At 38.5% G+C, this 22133-nt stretch overlaps 2 protein-coding genes across 2 annotated transcripts; one reads left to right on the plus strand and one right to left on the minus strand.

Annotated features, from left to right (window-relative positions):
* Positions 1 to 5480: 5480 nt before the first annotated feature.
* On the plus strand, positions 5481 to 8543 carry LOC149837104 (phosphoglycerate mutase-like protein AT74). Its single transcript, XM_090005821.1, has 2 exons — positions 5481 to 5994; positions 7777 to 8543. Exons 1-2 carry the CDS (start codon positions 5538 to 5540, stop codon positions 8226 to 8228), a joined length of 909 nt encoding a protein of 302 aa, XP_089861947.1. The 5' UTR covers positions 5481 to 5537; the 3' UTR covers positions 8229 to 8543.
* LOC149837105 (peptide methionine sulfoxide reductase B5-like) lies at positions 8462 to 20436 on the minus strand. The gene is made up of 3 exons (XM_090005822.1): positions 20054 to 20436; positions 16717 to 16873; positions 8462 to 8687 (listed from the first exon to the last, which is right to left on the minus strand). Exons 1-3 carry the CDS (start codon positions 20368 to 20370, stop codon positions 8538 to 8540), a joined length of 624 nt encoding a protein of 207 aa, XP_089861948.1. The 5' UTR covers positions 20371 to 20436; the 3' UTR covers positions 8462 to 8537.
* Between the last annotated feature and the right edge of the window lie 1697 nt (positions 20437 to 22133).

Genomic DNA, 22133 nt, shown 5'->3' on the forward strand with positions numbered 1-22133 from the left:
ATTTACAGTAATTATCACATGTTACAAACATTCACAATATATATATTCATGTCACAATTTGTATATATATTTATACATTAACAATAAAAAACCTATTACAATTTGTATATACATCCATACATTCACAGTAAAAAAAATGTTACAAGTTATATATACATTCACATATTTATAGTATATACATTTAAACAATGATACAAAAGTTTATACAAATAAAAATATATAAAAATTATAGTTGTTTGTGAATGTATCTATATAACAAAAATTTGTTTGTGAATCTTATCACAATTGACAGAAACTTAGGGCTTGCGACTGTTGTGGATATTGCAATTATTGTCCTCGTACTCTTATCTCCTAAAGCTCCCTATCTTTGCTAGAGAACTCTCTATCCTTGCTAGAAAGTAGCACTACTTAAGTTTGTGAAAGCTCTTATAAATTATGTATATTGACATCCTTGTTAGAGAGTTTCATATTCTTTGCTTCAAGCAAATCCTGCAACCTATGGATCTTAGCTCTTGCAAGAGATAAATTTGCATCCTCTTCACTTTCAGCCCTTCTAAGCTTCTGTTTCATTACCTCAAATTGGTTCTCCTCCTTTCATTTATAATCAAAGTATATATATAAGTATATGAGATAATAAATTTCTAATGAAAGTAAATTTGTAAACAGAGTTAATATATGTATAAGTGCATTACCATCTCAGTGCCCCCTTTTTACGTTAGAATTGCTTCGCAATATCTGATTTTCAGCAGCTACGTTCTCTTAATGATGGAGTCCCACAGAATACAAGTCGATATCATCATCGATGTTATGACAGTTCTCAAGTTTGAAGGAGAACAACATAAAGTAATCGTTTGACACATCCTTCAAGAAGGCTGACACACTTTTTCTAACTACAAGAGAGTGACAGAGTTGTTGAGCATACCCAAACTATCAAACCACTCAGTTAGCCATTTAGTATTTAACTTCATTCATGTTGTGTAATCAAATGTTCTTACTTGTGAGGTTTATGGCTTGGACAACCACCATCTTCCTCCACTACATTTCCTTCGTAGGAGCACCATGTTACCTATAGAATGAAATTTCATTCATGGTTAGTACTATATTGCATTATTTATAAAAATATAATCATTTTCACATATAATTACATATGTTTCAGTTAGCATGCACAACTTTGATGTGCAAAGGGCATTTCCCAACTGAGGACCCATCCCTCTTCCATCATTCCCCTCCTCTTTATCTATGTCTAAGTTTTCTTTAGTGCATGACATACTCTACATAGCAATACTTAAAAATTGAGGGACTGGATCATATCTAAGGGGTCTTTCAATAAATATGTGATCCTATATCCAAACATGCAAGGATAAATACACAGATTAATATATAAATTAATACATAAAGATAACAAAATCATGTTTGCATATCAATCAAATCAAATCAATATTTGTACCTGCAACACCACCAACATGCCGATCAAGTTTTTTCTTTCACGCTTTACTTTACTCATACTTGCACACAGGTGTACAAATAAAGTTGCTCCCCATGCATATTCATCGACGCGATTTAGGTCTTGCAGTAGTTGCATATATGATGCATAAATCGACTTCCCACCAATGTCAATAAATAAACAGATGCCAAAAAACTAGAATATGAATGCCTTCAACTACTTGTTTACCCTATGATCGGCCTTACCTCCAAAATATGCCAACTTTTCTTTCATTTTTCTCACCTTGTTGTTGTCATAATTGTTCCTCAATCATGACAACTTCAATATTTCACCTTCGAATGAAGCCTCAGTTTCTCCCAAATACATTTGACATAAGCGCTTGGACTCTCCAAACCGAGTTGCATTCATTGGCTCCATATGACATTTCAGTCCAGTGATATGTGTTATGTCTTCTAAGGTGATGGTCATCTTAAAATCAAAGATCTTAAACATGTTAGTTGTAGAATTTTATAACTGCATCATGGAATCTATGAGACTAACCAATTTGTTATTGTATTAGCTTTAATAATTTTCGAAAATGCATTTAATACAGTCAGTCATTCGCATTCTTCGATAGTGTTAAGAACCACTCATGTGCTTGAAACCAGTAGAATCGATGCATAAGGCTGCTTTTTTAGACTGCAGGTCTTGTAATTATAATAAAATTTACATGGAATCAGTCAAATATCATAATTTAATTATTGAATGTAAAACCCTTATTCAATTCATACATATATGACAAATTGAAGACAGAATTGCAATAATCAAACTACTTGTCTTACAAATATGCTTCACACATATATGATAAATTAATTAATGAATTATAATATTTAAAATAATTATCTTACGAACATGCTACACACACACACACACACACATATATATATATATATATATATATATATATATATATAATATTTTAAAGATTGAATTGCAAGAATAAACTATTTGTCTTAAAACATGTTTTATATACACACATATATATATAATAATTTAATGATTGTATGTCTATATTCAAACTAGTTGATTACAAACATATTGCACACAATAACAAATCAAGAAGGTACATGTCGTTGTGACCTCTTCCTCAGAGCATGTACTTGATCCTCGAAGAGTTGATCTTTCATTTTCTCAGACTCCTGAGGATCCTTCTTTGTTCTCTCAGCATCAACCGACACTTGCTCCTCCTGAATATCTTCCCGCGTACTCTCCACCCCAGCCTCTTTCTTTTGCTAAAGATCCTCCTTTGTAAAAGGACCCTCACTCTCCTTCTCCTTCAATTGAGGACCATCAATCATCTTCACCTCAACATTGGCATCTTTCTTTTACTGAAGTACATTTTCTACCCTTCTCAACCTCAAGATATTAACATTTTCTCTCTCAATCTCACCACTGCCACATGCAGGTGGTTACATCTCTTGCTTTCTCTAGTTAAGCATTAAGGTTAGCAACAACCTCAAACTCAATCAATGGCTTCTTCAACTACTTCACTACTAACTGCATGCATGAAACTCTCTCCTTTGATGCTTCCAGGATGGGGGACAAGATTTATGCTACAAACTCATCAACCTTTTCTACAGATATTTTTTTAGGCTTCCGCTTAGTGATATTATATTTCTTATGGTATATGTCAAACACCCATACTTTTATCCACGGACGAGGTACCCTCTCTATCTACATTTCAGGCCTCATCCATACTCTAGAGTATGACGGATCAACCACTGTGCAATGTCTTCTTTCCTCTTTTGCTTTGATTCATCAGTAGATGTTGTTGCCTCCATGACACTCTCTTCAATCATGCAAAGCAACCATAATTAGTTTAAGTTAAACACAAATATCCTTTAATGATCACCAATGCATAAAGCCTTTAAAAAAAATAAAGTATGAGCAAAGTTGAAAATGTCCAGCACATAGCTATTTGAATCTTTACTAAAAAGAGGTACTTGGGCGCAACTGAGAACAAAACAACATCCAAAACAACAAAAAAGTTATGTATTAAGAAAAAAAAATCTAATAACATTTATTTTTGCAAAAAAAAAAACTAAAAACACAAATAGGAACAATTGTAGCTGGTAACATCCAACATATAGGTATCTTGCATGATGTATACAGAGCAACATTAACCACTTAAGTTTCATGAACTACTTGAATATCAGTTTATGCACCATGATTGCTTATCCTAACTTGAACCACTTATGTATATGGAGCAACAAGATGTTGAGGTAATCTAGAATCTCATATTGAATGTGCAAATGTTCAGCAAGTCTATAAATGTAGTTTGAAAATCTAAATATACAAAGGATGTTTGTGAATCATCTTGCGAACGTAATGAGGACGTCCACAAATGAGCGACGACATTCAAGACATTTGTGAGCGTACATGAGTAATATTTAGTTAAAGGAGGTTAGCAGGTTTTCTTCACGAATTAGGTTGTACTGTATTTGCACAGGTCGAATCAGAGTGAACGTTAAGGACATTCGCAACAGGTGACTGTGAACGTTGACACAGATTTGTGGAGCTCCGTGAGGAATATTTATTTAAAGAAAGGTTTGTAGCGTATCTTCACGAAGGTCATATTATATTTGTGAAGGTAGTACAATCTTTGTGAAGCTTAGCATGCAATCTCCTTTTTATTGAAGATTGTGAACTTCCTACAACATACATATATATCGCACGAACCTCAGCAGGTTCGCATGTGTGAAAGGCAAAAATGACCTAAAAATCAAGCGTTGAAGATTTTTTATATGGGATGAATTTTGTCAAATTATTGCACATTTCGGGAAGCACACCATTTTTGCAAAGTCAGTACAATCATTTTCCATTTTAAAAAGGGGTAATGTTTGGTCACGTTGAAGTGACCGACCAAATGTTCTAGAAATCATAGGTGCGTGGGTCATGTTGATCCAATGGAACCTCGTAAATGGAATCAGCATGGTTCAAACACTACAAACCAGCTTTTGGATCTTGTTTTTCAATTAAAAAATACATTTTTATGAGACGAGAAAGTATTGATGTTGATTTTTCAAGGCCCATAAAATCGTGCTTAAGTGCCATAATCAGATCCAATTTAAAAGCCAATTCCATGTAATCAAACGGTGTAGATCACATCTGTAAGGTCAGTTTTATGAAAACAACTAAAAAAACAAAAAACAAGATCACTTGCACAGGGGTGACGCCCATGGGAATCAAACTTTTGACTGCCCATCAAGCAGCCAAGGCCCCACCCCACTACGCCAAACCCCCTTGGGTAGGCGTGTCAACGGATCAGGTTTACCTGGACCCAACCTGAACCCATACCCTACCCGAGTTACGATTAAGACCCATAAATTTTCAATGTAAAAATGATAAAAAAAAAATGGTTTTATAAGGTATGGTCTGGATCTGGTCCATGTAGTTCTTATCGGGTCTGGGTATGTTTTTCTTATAGTGGATCCGATTAGACCCATGTCTGGACCCGATATCATATCCAAAAATTGGGTCCAAGTCTGGTTCAACCTGGGTCCGAACCAAATCCGACCCGATGGGGCTTCCAGTTCCGTGTATACAATTAAGATTCTTGGTTTAACGTGTTGAACTTTTGGGGTTTGAAAATTATCCAAGAAGTTGGCAGGGTCAACCTCCTCCACCCGATTAGTAAACCCCACCGTTTGAAGGAAAGGGAAAAATACAAAGGGTGGTGGGAGTATCCAATTCCTGGACCACTTCCATTGGTCCAAGTCCAACTAAAAGGCAGTTCATTGGACCAGGAAGCTTACGTTCAAGGCACGTCAGTCGCAGAACGCGTATAAGCTTTATTTTTAGCTGTCAAAAGACAAAAGAGAGGCATGAGTAGCTTAAAGAATAAGCCTTGAGGCATCTCTGCAGCCACGCGTACGTAGTCTCAGAGTGTTCTTCCCAAAATACCTTTCCCCCAAACCGCCGCCTGCAGTCCGTCGGTCGATGTTCAAACTGGAAATACCAATAAATCAAAAGACTCAACTTCTTGAATAAATAAGGAGAGAAGGAATGACGAAGAGAAAGAAACCCAAATAATAGAAGCTCGAGAGAGAGAGAGATGGGAGCGAATCGAATTCTTCCGAAACGGATCATCCTGGTGCGGCACGGAGAGAGCCAGGGGAACCTCGACACCGCCGCCTACACCAGCACTCCCGACTACCGGATACCGCTCACGGCGGCCGGAATCAGCCAGGCGAAGGTGGCCGGGGCGGAGATCCGCCGGATAGTCTCCGGAGGGCGGTCGGAGGATGAGGAGGAGAAAGACTGGAAGGTGTACTTCTACGTGTCTCCCTACGTCCGGACGCGGTCGACGCTGTCGGAGATCGGCTTGACTTTCCGACGGGAAGAGATTGACGGGGCGAGGGAGGAGTGCCGGATCCGGGAGCAGGACTTCGGCAACTTCCAGGTGGAGGAGAGGATGCGGGTCATCAAGGAGACGCGGGAGCGGTTCGGTCGGTTCTTCTACCGGTTCCCGGAGGGTGAGTCGGCCGCCGACGTCTACGACCGAGTCACAAGTAAGCAAACACCTCTCTCTGTGATCCGTCTCTTTCTCTCTCTGATTTTTTAAGGATTTTATGCGTTGAATTCGGTTCGGGTGTGATCATGTTATTGAATCCACTCAGATATTATTCGGGTCGGGGTATGACTGAAAAAAGTAGATCCTTATAGGTTATTGGATTGGGGTTTCAGTTCGGGTCTTGATATGACTGGTATTCTAGACCTAATTACCAATTAATAAAAAAAAAATTGTAAATTAATGAAATCATCTATTTATTATGAAGATTATATGCTAACAGCTTATTAACTATTCTAAATAATGTCAAAATCTAAATATAAAAATAATAAATTCATGCCAAAGAAACATTTCAAGTTGAAAAAAAAAAACAATTATATATCATATTCAAAATGTATCAATGAGTTCTAGAGTTTTATTATGGGATTCACTTCAATCCCACAATTTTCTTGAAAAAGAAGTGAATAGGAAGCATATGCAAAAATGAATTAAGGTTTTGATTACCAAAATACAATGCGTATTAAAAAACAGTTTATCAACATCTTTAAATGTTTGGTTGAATATATAGTATTTACCAATTAAAACAAGTGGGTATGGGTTGGTCCGGGTGTATAATGGGTTACGGTACAAAGCAGGTTCCGGTACATATTCGGGTCAGTTTGGTTTTATAACATGGAAAACCATTTGGGTTCAGGTATACCGACCTGTTGAGTCCATTCAGGTTCGGGTCTTCATTTACAAGACCCAAGACCCGACCCATTTGTACTGCGGGTATTAAACCCACAGGTCAACCAATATCAGTTTGGGTCGGGTATAATCGGTTCGGGACATCAGGTTGGGTCGGGTGTACCCAACCCAGTTACACCCCTAGACATACATGGGCCTGGAACGGGTTGGAAAATCTTGTTCTGACCCACCCCGCTTGAATCTGGAGCGTTCTAGGCTTTAAGGATGTGAATTATTTCGATCGGAATCCAATCTGACAATAATCCCATTGTTGGGCCTCGTAAGGCCTTCCAAATCCAATAAGCTAAACAATTGGATCTGGTCCTACTTTTTCCATAAAGGCCCTTTTTGTTTCTTTCTCAAGGTTGGTATTAAGGAAAAGGGCAAAAGTTCACATCTATGGTGGGACCTTGGTCGAGGTGGGAAAAGGTGAACCCACACCTCCAGCTCAGCATGTTTCCTCTTCTTTCCACTGCTGTTTGTTTATTTTCACGGTCTGGTGGGAAAGGTAGGACTGGACTTTCCCGCCAGTTCAGCATGTTCCTACAAGTCCTGCCAGTTCAGCGTGTTCCCATCTCTTTCCCGAAACAAATGGGCCCTACCTGTTTGTTTCATTCCCACGAAAGGGAAAGGCTTTTCATGGGAAGAGGTATTGATTTCTAAAAAAAATCCTGCCAACTCAACCTTCCCATGAGAATACTTTTCAAAGGGGAGAGGTATGAAAAGTGGTAGCTAGTAGGAAAACCTGGTGTCCGCTTGTGCCAGTATGGCACTTTCTCACCATGATGATTGGAAATTTGTTTCATTCACGGTGAGAAAGAAAAAAAAAAAGGATTGCAGTTTCCCATGAAAAATACACGAAACAAACCAGCCATGGCCAACTTCTGGTCTTAATTAGTCAAAGACTCAGATTGGACTACAGAAGATGGCCTCTGCCTTGCACTTAGCCTTGTCATCAGATGGACTCAACCATGCCTTAATGTTGCTCGAATATGTGGCTGTGATTAAAGAATTTAATGGCAGTCTATAATTTAGGATTATGGTGCAAACTTTGCAGGTTTCTTGGAGTCATTATGGAGGGACGTGGATATGAACCGGATCAACCGACACGGGATATCCAATTTTAACCTCGTCATCGTCTCCCACGGGATCACCTCCCGGGTGTTTCTCACGAAGTGGTTCAAATGGACTGTTGAGCAGTTCGAACGCCTCAACAATCTGACCAACTGCGAGATCCGGGTCATGCAGCTGGGCACGGGTGGCGAGTACAGTCTGGCACTTCACCACACTGAGGAGGAGATGCAACAGTGGGGATTGTCTCAGGAGATGATAGCAGATCAGAAGTGGCGCGCCACAGCCAAGATAGGCGATTGGCATGATGATGGTCTATGGCATCTTAACAACTTCTTTAGGCACTTGAAAGACTCTGATGAAGAAGACAACTTGGAAGAAGACCAACAAGATAGCCTGAGTTTGATTAACGGAGATAAGATCGCGGATTGCTCGTAGCAGCAACCTGTAATCAATCTTTGTGAAACTCGTGACTAGATGACTGACAGGAACAAGAATGTTGGGATAGACACATTAACAAGAAGGCTGTCAAAACAGGGTATCCAAAGAGATGCAACAGAAAGAATGTTATGGCATTCAGCAATGTGTGCATACGCATACTGTAATGAATCAGGGTCACAATAAACTTATGCACATGCAATACATGCAACCTTGCAAGGAGTGATGGAATATGTATCAAGCTAATTGTCTTTCTCTGAAAATTATTTAGCCGTTGTATACACAAGTCATGGAATAAAGAAACATGGTTCAGGATGCTGGGGTGAACTTGATAGAGATGCTATTCACACAGTGTCGCTCATCGGTAGGGGTGGGAAAACGCTCGCCTTTGAACACATGGCCCAAGTGCCCACCGCAGGCTGCACAGGTGATCTCAGTCCTCATTCCATCAGGATCAGGCTGAAATGTTGCAAACCATGGGGTCAAAATAGTTGAATTAATCTTCATAAAACTTGACTTCAACTTGGTAACTTGAACAAGTCTAAGTGAAAGACATGCAGATATTGGTGCTCAAGCCAAGTTGGTCAATGCTGTGAAAAAAGCCTACTTGATCAGCCCGCTAAAGCTAATAGATATTGGGTGTCAATACACAAAGATCAACACTGTTGAGGGTATCTTTGGTCGGATACAATGCGATTTGGATGTTGGATTGTAAATCCATAAAAAACTAAAGCAGGATCGAGGATCGAATACATGTTCTCGCTAAACCGTTGAAATAAAAAACAGAATAAAACTGAAAGCGAAAGCGATACCTGAATCTATAATGCTTCGATTGATCGTTGACGGGTATGATCTTTCAGAATCTGGATATTTGGCCATTTTCTTTTCTCTTTCTAACTTATGAAAAATCTGGATAAGAATGGCCTATATATAAGGTTTAGGAACTATAACCTAATGTATTTGGGAGTTTATCTTCAATTCAACCCATTACAGAGTTGTAAACAGAGCAGGTCTCTTCACATAGTATACCATACCATATAAGATACCACAGGGCCCATCCTGATTGGATCACTTGAACTGAGCCCGAACCTAAGACAATCGTACAATGTGTGGTTCAACGTATATAGGCCCACATGATTTTCTAACAATCTCCCACTTGGACCACATACATAACCTTATAATCACATATTGTAACCTTATGAGCTCAAAAATATTGTCTTATCAATTGATATCTCTACCAATCGAGTCCATTGATTATGTCAACATAGAACCAAAGGGGTCTTCATTACATATAACGCAATTGGACTCATCAATGATCATGTATATTGACACAACCAAATGACATGGATCAAGTATGGATGTGAATCATGGAAATTACATGCAATGTGATCAAGCGTGCCTATTTCCAACTGATCATTCTTGAAAACTTTAGTGAGATCACAATATAATGAGTACAGAATGAAATTGAAACTTTAACTTTATACCAGAGTAGTAAAATTAACTTTATTATATCATAGAACATCCAAATACAAACTCCCACTAAACCAGCATATCATAAAATGATAAAACACCCATGCGAGTAGTATGCTCGTGAAAGACCTTGGGTGGCAAACCTTTAGTAAGTGGATCCGCAATCATGGAGTTTGTGCCAATATATTCTATGATAAAACACCCATGCGAGCAGTATGCTCGTGAAACACCTTGGGTGACAAACCTTTAGTAAGTGGATCCGCAATCATGGAGTTTGTGCCAATATATTCTATCGATATTTGACCATTCTGCACTTTTTTTTTAACAACGAGAAACTTAATATCAATATGCTTTAACTTCGACGAGCTCATGTTGTTATTAGAATATAGCACTGCTGAATTATTATCACAAAATAACTTTAGTAGTCTTTCAAAATTATCCAAAACCCACAGTCCTGTGACAAAATTTCATAGTCATATCCCATGGTTGGATGTCTGATAAGAAGCCACAAATTTTGCTGCCATGGTGAAAGAAGTAATGAGTGTCTGCTTGGAACTCCTCCAGGAAATAGCTCCTCTAACAAACAGAAAAATATAGCTTGATGTAGATCTACGACTGTCTTGACATCCCACAAAGTCAGAATCAGAATACCCAATGATCTTCAATTGATCTGACTTCATGTATGTGAGCATGTAACCTTTTGTTCTTTGTAAATACCGCATAACCTGTTTGACTACTTTCCAATGATCCATACCTGGGTTACTAAGATATATGCCTAACATCCCAACAATATACGCTAAATCCGGACACGTACATACCTGAGCATATATGAGACTCCCTACAACGGATGCATAGGGAATATGTTCCATAGCCTTAATTTCATACTGGTGTTTAGTGAAACTAAACTTGTCTCATTTAGCAATGGGAGTCACCCCTGGTTTGCAATCCTTCGAGCCATACCTTTTTAGAATCATTTCAATATAGCACTTTTGTGATAATCCAAGAATACCCTGAGAACAGTCTCGATGTATTTGGATCCCTAATACAAAAAAGGCATCCCCAAGATCTTTCATTTCAAATTTTTTTGTCAAAAATCTTTTGGTTTTGTGCAGTATGCCTATATCATTACTGGCAAGCAATATGTCATCCACATACAAAATAAAAAAATAAATAAATTTACTCCAACTGAACTTATGGTATATACATTCATCAATCACATTCATCTCAAAACCAAACGAGATGACAACTTGATAAAATTTATGATACCACTGACGGAAAGCTTGTTTAAGTCCATAGATAGATTTTTTTAGTTTGCAAACCATCTTCTTGGCATCGCCTGAGATCATGTATATTGTCTTATCGTTGTCCCTATTAAGGAATAGGGTTTTAACATCCATATGGTATAGCTCTAAGTCATAATGAGTCATAAGTGCCATCATAATCCTAAAAGAGTCTTTCGTAGAGGCTGGAGAGAAAGTCTCTGTATAGTCAATGTTTTCCCTTTGAGTAAACCCTTTTGCAACAAGACGGGCCTTATATCTTTCCACATTGCCTTTTGAATCTCTTTTGGTTTTAAATATCTATTTGCAACCAATGAGTTTCACACCTTCAGGTAATGGACAAGATCTCATACATCATTGTCACTCATGAATTTAATCTCCTCATGCATTGCTTCAATCCACGTTTTAGAGTTAGAACTATGTGTGGCTTGATGGAAGTTGATTGAATCATCTTCCATTAGGCCAGTACCACCCTCATGTTCTTGTAGAAAGACAATAAAATCATCTGAAATTGTCCTTCTTTCTCTAGTGGATTTCCTTAATGACATTGTTTCTAGAGGTGTTTCTTGATGTTGTTGAGTTTGAACTCCAAGAGTAAAAGTTTGATTTTGGATAGAAAGATCTAAAGCATTACCTTGATCCGAATTTGTGAGAACAATGTCAGGAATGAAAATTTGATCATTGTCATCCAAAACTATAGGAAGAGAAAGAGACTCTTTTTCAAAAACAATGTCTTTTACTTTATCACTCCTCCAAAACTTAGCACCCTCAAAGAAACAAGTGTTTCCTATTTCGAAAAAGGACCTATTCGCAGGGTCATAAAACTTATAACCCTTGGACCTTTCAGAATACCCAACAAAATAGTAGCTAATTGTTATTAAATCCAGTTTCTTTTTATATTGCTTGTATGGCCTAGCCTCAACTGGACATCTCCAAATATGAAAATGTTTCAAACTACGCTTTCGATCTTTTCATAATTCATATGGGATCTTGGTTACTACTTTAGAGGGTATCTTATTCAAAACATAGGCTACAGTCTTTAATGTTTCTCCCAGAAGGACTCTGGTAAGGTAGAATGAGAAATCATACTCCTTACCATATCTTTAAGAGTCATGTTTCGTCTTTCAGCAACATCATTCATGCTAGGAGTGCCTAACATGGTATACTGAGGGACAATCTCACATTCCTCTAGGAATTTAGCAAAAGGCCATATACGTTGTTCACCTGATCCATCATATCTGTCATAGTACTTACCACCACGATCAGATTTGACGACCTTAATTCTTTTGCCAAGTTGGTTTTCAACTTCGACTTTATACGATTAGAACACATTCAGGGACTGAGATTTTTCATGAATCAAATATAGGTACCCATAACGAGAATAGTCGTCTATAAACGTCATAAAATATTGTTGATCATTTCAAAAAGTCGTAGGGAAGAGTCTACAAATATCTGTATGATATAGTTCTAAGACATTTGTTATCCTTTCGCCACCTAATTTCCTTATGTTTGTTCATTTCCTTTTTATACACTCAACACAAACTTGAAAGTGAGTGAAATTAAGGGAACCAAGAATCTCATTTGACACAAGCCTTTCAATTCTTTGTTTAGAAATATGACCTAAACACTTATGCCATAACAAAGCAGAATTCTCATTTGTTAATTTTTATTTTGTACCACAAGAACTTATTTGCAAGGTTTCATTAAATAAAGCAATAGTATCAAGCAAATAAAGATTATCAACTGTAGATAAAGAACCGGTCCTAATAAGATTTGAATCAAGAAATAATTTAAATTCAATATTTTCAAATAAACAAGAATAACCGTATTTATCCAAAATAGAAATATAAAGCAAATTTTGCCTAAAAGACGACACAATAAATGTTTATTTTAAATCTAAATAATTTTTAGTCTTTAATAACAACCTAAATGTCCATATTGCCTTGACTTCAGCTATTTTATCATCGCCCACATAGATAAATCTTTCAATATCAATTGACGGTCAGCAACTTAGGCAACCTTACATAGATACACTTATGTGAGTGATAGCACCAAAATCCATCAAACAAGTGTGTTTGGGCACATAAGTCAAATTAACTTCAGAACAAACCAAAGTAAGGAGTATATCTTTCTTCTCACGCCAAGCATGATACTTGATACAGCCTTTCTTTATATGACTCTCTCCTTTACAAAAGAAACAACTAAACTTTGAGTCTTAATATTTTTTTTGTTTCTTCTGCGATTGAGGGTCAACTGCAACTTCCATAGTCATTTTCTTTTTCTTAAATATGTCCTTAGAGGTTACTGCCCGATGAGCATTCTCAATCTTTTCTTACTTTATTATATTCTCTTCTTGTACACAGTAAGAAATGAGCTCATTAATAGTTTATTTTTCCTTCTGGCAGTTATAACTGACCTTAAACTGGCTATATTGTGCAGGAAGGGATATCAAAACCAAGTGCATGAGTAAGTCCTCAGATAACTCTAACCTTAGTGCCTTGAGTTTTGAAGCAAGATGAGACATCTTCATGATGTACTCCCGAATGTTTCCTTTGCCCTTATACCTCATTAAGACAAGACTCAAAAGAAGAGTATTTGTCTCAGCCTTTTCGTTTTTTCGCAAAATGTTTTTCAATTTCTTAAAGGAAACATTTGGCATTGGCCTCTTCGGACATGGTGCCCCTAAAAGATTCTGGAATTGCACGTTTCATGATCATGAGACTCATGTGATTAAATCGATCCCACCGCTCAGAGTTCTTTTTATCCTTAGAAGAATTCTTATCCGTAAGAGCAAGTGGTTGATCTTCTCGTAGTGCAAGATCCAAATCCATACAACCAAGCACAATCATAACATTTTCTTTCCAGTTTTTGAAATTAGAATTGCTCAAAACAGGAATGAAATTGATGTTTGTAGATATCATAGAAGCATAGGTATTAACTGAATAAAGAACAAACAAACTCACGATTAACATTCATATTCACATGCAACAACATAAAATATATATTTAAACATTAGTGAAGCCCGTTACAAGATACCCAACACAACATCGACACTTAGTCTTTGGACAGAAGTATCAACTTGTAAGTAGTACTCTCAATATAATAATCAAAACATGGACAATCAGTCCAGTCAAACAACGAGTCTTTCTTTAGACTGACTCGTTATTCACATGAAAATTTGTATGATTGTCCCATATTTATTATCAAAAGTATACATTTGGGTTCGGCCAAATAGTAATCTTCCTTTGAGTCGATCACTATTCGCATGAACCGCAAACATATAAATATCACAATATTTTAAAATGAACTAATCTACACAACAGAGGTTACTTTGGCAACATATTGATTCAATCAATTTAATTTAAAACATTGGACCCAGAATCAGAAACAATGCCAACGTTCAGATATGTCTACTCATGCATATGAATATAATCAAGCACAATCATAACAAGTATGGGTTGTAGGGTAACTGAAAATAGGCATGTCAAGTGACCCATAGTATGCTCTTAAATAGCCTTACAATCCTTAAAAAAAATTTATAACGCATGCACACGGGTCCGGCCAAACCTGGGTACAAGCTTGCACCGTCGGGTCGAGTCCAACCAGACCCGACCCTCATAATGGTGCATCTTGACCTGGTTCAGTCCCTAATCCAGCACCGAACCGGTTTGGGTTGCTAGTGTAGCCAACGCCCATAATACATTAAACTGAACCGATCTCGTGCTTCATATTCAGACTACCAAATAACCAAACCAGCTTGTCCCAGTTGAGCACATCGACAGGTTGCCAAATCAACCTTATGCAAGAGTCCAACCCGGTCTGCAAAAGAATGAACCACCCTGTTGAAAAAATTGAACTGGTTCGATCGACAGAATTGATTGAATACAGAATCGGTCTGCCCCACTTGTTGGCCAGCATGCGCCAAATCAACCTAAAGTTGTTTCTCCTGGCCCGACTTGTTGACAGTGGTGGATGACAGTGGCTGAAGCAGACCGTTTCGGGTCACTAGCCAAATCGGCCTTGACAGACAAAGGTTAAACCGAAAAAAAAAATCGATTGTCGTCGGTCTTGCGACACCCGACAACGACGACTAAGGCAAGCCAGATGCCCCTCACACCGTCCCCGGTTACGGCTGGCCCTGAATGGTCACCGACGGTGTCAAGGCCAAGCCACATACCCAAACCACCATCGGTTTCCAATTGGTTTACTGTGGCCCTCTCCGACCAACGTCGGAGATCAGAACGTCGACAACCCTGTTCTGCCCAACTAGTCCTGACGATAGAACAAGGCGCCATCGTCGTGAGGCGGATCACGATTCGGCACGACCCATATGGCCGATCATGGCCTCAACCGCCTGTCGGACCCATCAATGCCAGGACAAAATGGTTGCCTGCCGCAGCCGTCTGACGGGATGAGAAGGCAAGTGCTCGTCTGGTGAGATAACCGGGCGATGCCCTCCCCTGATGCCCTGATGAGAGGGTGTATCGACCGTTCGGTGAACCGAATGATCAATAGCCCTCTTCAAAGGTTCGACAAACAAAAAGTTGGGGAAGGGCCAAACAACCCTTTCGTCCGATCAACAGACAAGTAAGAATGAGCCCAACGACCCTCCTCCGCCAATGTTTTGATAGAAGGCCGAAAAAAAATTATGCAAGCACCTGACGGTGCCTGTGCCATAGGCCAGACAGTGTCCGATGATCAAATCGGATGATCGCCAGTCTGGTGGTCCGAATAGGGGCAAGCCTCCCCCGCTCCACCTGACGACGATCGAAAGATCAAGAAGGGACGGTGCGACCGTCCGAATAGCAACTTTACGAAAAGCATTATGGATTTTTTAGCTCGACAATGTTAATGGAGACTGAACCCCATATCGCCTAGTGACGATCCGCAATCATAATGGATCATTGTCGAGAAAAAATAAAATATATATGAATCTTTAAACGATTCAACAAGAACATGTACTTTGATACCAATTGTTGGATTGTAAATCCATTGAAAACTAAAGCAGGATCGAATACATGTTTTCGCTAAACCATTGAAATAAAAAACAAAATAAAACTAAAAGCGGAAGCGATACCTGAATCCATAACACTCTGGTTGATCGTTGATGGGTATGATTTTTCAGAACCTGTATATTTGACTCTTTTTCTTTCTCTAAACCTAATGAGAGGCACTGAATCTCTTTCTAACTTATGAGAAATCCGAAGAGAGAGAGCCTATATATAAGGTTTGGAGACAATAACCTAATGTATTTAGGAGTCTATCTCCAACTCAACCCATTACAGAGTTATAGATAGAGCAGGTCTCTCCACACAGTGTACTATACCATATGAGATACTGCAGGGTCCATCCTGATTGGATCACTTGAACCGGGCTCAAACCTAAGACAACCTTACAATGTGTGATTCAGCATATGTAGGCTCACACAATTTTCTAACATTGGAATCTCATGCAAATGAGAAACATACATTTAAAGTGAATCTCATGTGATTCCAAATCACATGGTGGAGTATGTGATTTGAAATCATATGACTTCAAATCATATTTGATTCCAAATCACATGAGATGCAACCAAACATAAATAAGCAACAGAGATCCACGACCCCTTTAGAGAAACAGGTTGACTCTTGTCGCTAGTGAACATATCAGAGATGTCTGAGTCCATTACTGACTCAACCAGAAAACTAGTCTGAGATATTAACAGGTGGTGAACCACTAAGATGAAAAAGAGAACTTACGGTGCAGTTTATAGCTCCAGGCAGTCCCTCATAAAATGCAGGCCACCCGCAGCCAGAATTGAATTTAGTAGTTGATTTATAAAGTGGAGTCCCACAACCTGAACAGCTGTATATTCCATCTTCAAAGAACTTGTTGTATTCCCCGGTGCCAGGATACCTGCACATTGTCACCTTCATCAGGCACCCATACAGGTAGCTCTTTCTTCTGATTATGGAGTCATAAAATTCTTTTTATTTTTTAAAAGTAATGAAAAGAGCTGAAGTGCCAAACTGTACGTTGGTTGAGAAAAGAAAATGTCATGATATACACCTGTATTACATAATGAAACAGATAAAATTTACTGGAGAAAATACATATTGTTGCTTCACCCTAACAGGAAATAATTGTCAAAGGAATTGGTTTCACCAAGATACTTTAAATGTAAAAGACAACCATGAGTTCAGCAACACGTTTCTAACTAATGTATGGCAACAAGTGGTAATAAGAAGACAAGCATCAAACTTGTCCTAGTGGGGTTCCACCCAATCAATACATGGTAACCATGAATGAAGTTTCAAATGATGTGAGAAAAAGAGAAAACTCAACTTTGAGTTGAGCAATTAGACTTGGCACAATTAAGTTGACAGTCCTAGTTCCAATTTTAGTCACCAGTATTGTTCTAGGCAATTTCTCCATTTCTTGAGAAAATTTCCAAAATGTGGGTTTCCATGAGAAAATCTCAGAGGTTTTAAAAAAACTAAAATATGTAAAGAAAAATATAAGAAACAATAGGCTTTAGCAGTATTTTTCTTATGAAAATATAAAGAAACAGTTAGAAAAGCTTTTAAAGTATAAAAGAAACGATCAGAAAAATTATGCACTTAAACTATATAAAATTAAGAATTATTTAAACAACATGATGTTTACGGTATCCCCAATAATTTGAGAATATCACAAAACTTTAATATTTTTATCATCTATTAAAAAATTTGCTAATATCACAATATTTTCAAAATATCAGCAATATTGGTGACTATGGTTTCTAATAAGTGTTTGAAGAGCATTAACCAGCAGGAACCCTGTGGCATGGATGGTGATAAATGCAGATAACTGTTACGAATAAACTCAAAAAAGATCAAACAAAATGGTGACTTGACTAAAGGCTCCAGCAAGTTCCAAATTATCATTTCTTAAAATTGGTTTAATCAATGGTCGGATCATTTTGCTACTGAAATAGGCCAAAAATCTAATCACAGATAAAGGACAACCTCAAAAAGGCAAAAACATGCACATATTTCACCCACATAGACACTGAAGGAAGGAAGCATGTACCAATAAAGAACATGACACGAAAGAAACATGGTAAGAGAACCCTAGTGCTTGTCGAATGCACTATTGATTATCAATCATCTGTTCAAGAAAAGGCATTCTAGTTTACCCGAACTGCAATCCATTATGATGAGAAGAGAAACAAGATTCAGACAACCATGTTTAGGTCAGTCTAGTGCTTTTCGTTTTATCCCCCCAATCAGCCGGTAAATATGCCACTGAATCACTATAAACTAATGTTTAGCCAGCTAGCTTCACCTGGAACTGATCTCCAAACAAAACCAACCAAAAATTATCTCCACCTGGCAGACTGCTCAGAGCAGAATATGCATGATGGTTCCAGCAGCAGATACATGTACAACGCCATAATTTAAGTAGAATTGCCATAACACTATAGAGCAATGACTAATGAACATGCAGTTTTCATAGAAAAGCTATCAACTCATGCAACCAGAAGTAATTCATCTCCTTTTCTTCGGTTGGTGGAACTTTTGGCCCATGTCTAGGAAAGTCATTTATCCCTTGAGACTTCTGTTTGACTTTATTCTTACTGTCCAGAATTTGGAGAGAGAGAGAGCATAAATGGTCACTGAAAGTTAACTAATGCCATTATAAATAAGCAAATGAACATGATTGCACACCTGCAAGGAGATGAATATCCATGAAACACATTATATGGGTGCTTTTATTTATCCAAAATAATGATGACCATGAGATGGGAAACTGGATCACGGATTCGTCTTAAGTGGCCGGGCCTCTCCACGGACTGGGTTGGGGAACGCAGGGCTGTCTTCCCTAACTGATGGTTCGAGTAACAGATTGCACATTTCTGCTCATTTCTGATGCTGTTAGGGTGTGTGTGTGTGTGTTCTTTCGCGTCAGTGTGGGTGTGTGTTTGTGCGGGGTGTGGTGTGTGTGTGTGTGTGTATGTGCCGGCAGGAGTGTGTGTGTTGTGCATCCAAGCGGGTACGGGTATGTGCCGATGTGAATAGTGGAGCTGGGGCGATGCTGCGAATGAGCTCCGGATTCAGTGCTGATCCTTCACTATGGCGTGCTCCACTCCCTGTTCGCTGTAGGTGTTGCATTAATCTCATCCTCTACCGACTACTGATCACAGTCTGCAGCTGCTTCCCGAGGAAGTGGAACAGCATATTTCACCTTCCAGAGGGCCATGGTTTCTTCTGCAGGAACTGAGATTCCGACTACAGATTGTCATCATAGCTGGAGTGTCAGCTGCATCTATTCTTTCCTTTTTGAAAGGTGTTTCTGTTTCTAGACTGTTTGAAGCTGTTTTTTTCTGCAAATTCTGGATCCACAGTTGCAGTGGGAGATGATAGATTGTGTTCATCGGCGTTTAGATGGAGCTGCTATCGTTTGGCGCTGCTTCAGTTGGACAGTGCTCGGTCAGCTGTGGTTTGGGGACAGACTGAATTCAAAATGTCTGGCTGACTTTTTCTCTCGGATTCTTCTGTTTCTGTATCTATTTACTGTTTTTCGGCTTCCCTGCTCCTATTCAACAGCAAGTGATACCTCATCATTTGCTGTGTATTCGTATCTGTATTTGTATTAGCTTTTACTTATAATATCATATCCTTTCAAAAGAAAAAAGACCATGGAAAGGAGAACAAAGAGCCAAGAAATCATAATTCACTACAAAAGCCAAATGTTCATCACATGGATAGACACAAACTGACCAAAATAAACAGGAAAACCCCAATAGAAAGGAGGCACGCATCATTACATGGGTATCCTTAACTTAGCCAAACAACACATAACATGATGATGGAAGGAGAAACAAAGAACCAAGCAATCATAATTCAACACATAACCAAAGCATCCATCACAAGGACAGCCACAAAATGACCCAAATGAAAAGAACAAACAACCCCACCAAAAATTAGGCAAACACTTATCAACACAAATATGCAAAAAATATGGACGACAAACAAAACCCAATTCCCCACAGCCAACACATGAAAACAAGGTGAACAATAAACACTATTGATTTCCCATTTTTCTCAAACTTACTCTGTCCCCTTCTGCCTCAGTATCCTGAATTGCTCAGGAGAAAGAATGGCCCTCCATTCTTCCTCCGTCTTGTTAACCGAACCAGGCGACGCCATCGTTGCTCCTCCTCTTGTTTTGTCGATAGAAAAAGGATAGGGAGCTGTGCTTGTGAGGATTCTGGAGCACAGGGGGAAGGTGGTTTTGGACACAGAAATACAAGATGGTGGGGAATGGATGTGCCGCAGAAATTGGGCAGAGGCAGGTGGTGACGTTGAAGTGGAAACCAAGAGGGCCTTGGGTGAAGGTGGCGTTTTTAGTAGTTGAAGGGCCATCCTCATGCTCACACTCTCACCTGTAAATTTGGAGATGATGTACCTTTTGGAATCCTTATCTTCCACCCAAACCAAAACGTTCAGTAGTTGGGTTTGGAGCCACAACTAAGAGTGCGGGTCAGGTCAGGATTACCCTTGACGGTAAGGGTGTCAACGGGTCGGGTTTGATTCGGACCCAAGTAGAATCAGATTTGTCCTCAAATTTCAGGTATGGTATCGGTTCAAACTCGAGTTTAATCAGATCCATTATAAAAAAACCATACCCAGACCTGATAAGAACTACATGAACCAGGCCCGTGAAATACTCTGTAAAATAATATTTTTTATTATTTTTATATTAAAAAATTGCCGGTCTTGATCAGAACTCAGGTCGGGCCCGAGTCTGGTATAAAATTTTACAAGCTATACCCGGATCCATGTATTAATCGGACTTTCAAGTCTAAACCGGACCTGGATCTTATTCGAGTTTTCTTATTTATCACCATACCCGAACCCTATAGGGTTTGGTACGGGTTGGGTCCGGGCAAACCCAAACTGTTGACACCCCGGTATTGGATGCCACCAACCACCATGTCTGGATGCTGGAGCCTTATAAGCATGCTGGTTGGGTAATGATCCAACGGCTCTGAGGCCCATCTAAGGATCTTGGTTGGGTGCCGTTCATCACCATGGATGAATGGCTTCTAAGAGACCTCTTTTGGTTTGTCATCATTGTATCTTGACTTGATCTATCCGTGATTCATCGAGTAGTTGTGAGATGGTTACAAATATTAACACAGGCTATGTTTGGGAGCCTTGCATTGGTATGAAAACACAGTTTTTGAGTGTAGCCAAAATATTGTTTTACCAATGTGTGATGGAGTTGGCAGCACTAACACCACACTTCAACACCATTTACATGAGGATGTTTTTAGCAACTATATCTTAAAGACCACATTTTGACAAAACTATATATATATATATATATATATATATATATATATATATATATATATATATATATATATATATATATATATATATATTTTTTTTTTTTTTTTTTAAGGCAAGCTAGAGTTAGTCAGATCCCCACCGGTTACACAACATACCATTGGGTTTTGAACTTGCAACGTCCCAACACATGGTCACCTGCACTAACAGCTCCTACCAAACAAGCGGAGCCCCATTGGTAACACAAAAAATGATATTTTTATTCCAGTGCAAGGCTCCCATACAGAGCCGAAAGCTCTATTTGGGAGCCTTGCATTGAGACAGAAAGATGGTTTCTATGTATGGCCAAACATGGTTTTGAAGTTGCCAATAAAACAAGGAGTTTGAGATTTTTTGTTTTTGTTTTTCATGTGGTTTTAGCATTTCAAGGAAATTGTTTTAGCTCCCAAACAATAAGTATAATTTTTTAAAATCAATTCAGTCAAAAGTTTTGACTATTTTTTTCCTTAAAAGTCAAAAACAAGTATAATTTTATTATTTGATTACCAGTATGATGATCTACAAGGAGCTGCATTATCTCTTTGTTGTGGATTGGTTTGACCTTGTCTTTGGTCAAGCTAATCCACTTTGAATTTGGACTGGTTTAACAATGTCTTTTGTCATTATGTTTGCTTTTAATCATTCGACTATATCCAATGGCTAAGATGGGTGATTGGATAATTTGGGAAACAAAAACTGGAACTGGTTAGATTTGGATTAGACTCATTCTAACTAATTAGAAATAATAATCTTAGTTGGATTCCAAATCAGGCAATATTCGATCCATTTAGCTAACAAAC

This window comes from Nuphar pumila, chromosome 5 (assembly GCF_984573655.1).
Source record: "Nuphar pumila chromosome 5, dmNupPumi1.hap1.1, whole genome shotgun sequence".
Lineage (NCBI taxonomy): Eukaryota > Viridiplantae > Streptophyta > Magnoliopsida > Nymphaeales > Nymphaeaceae > Nuphar > Nuphar pumila.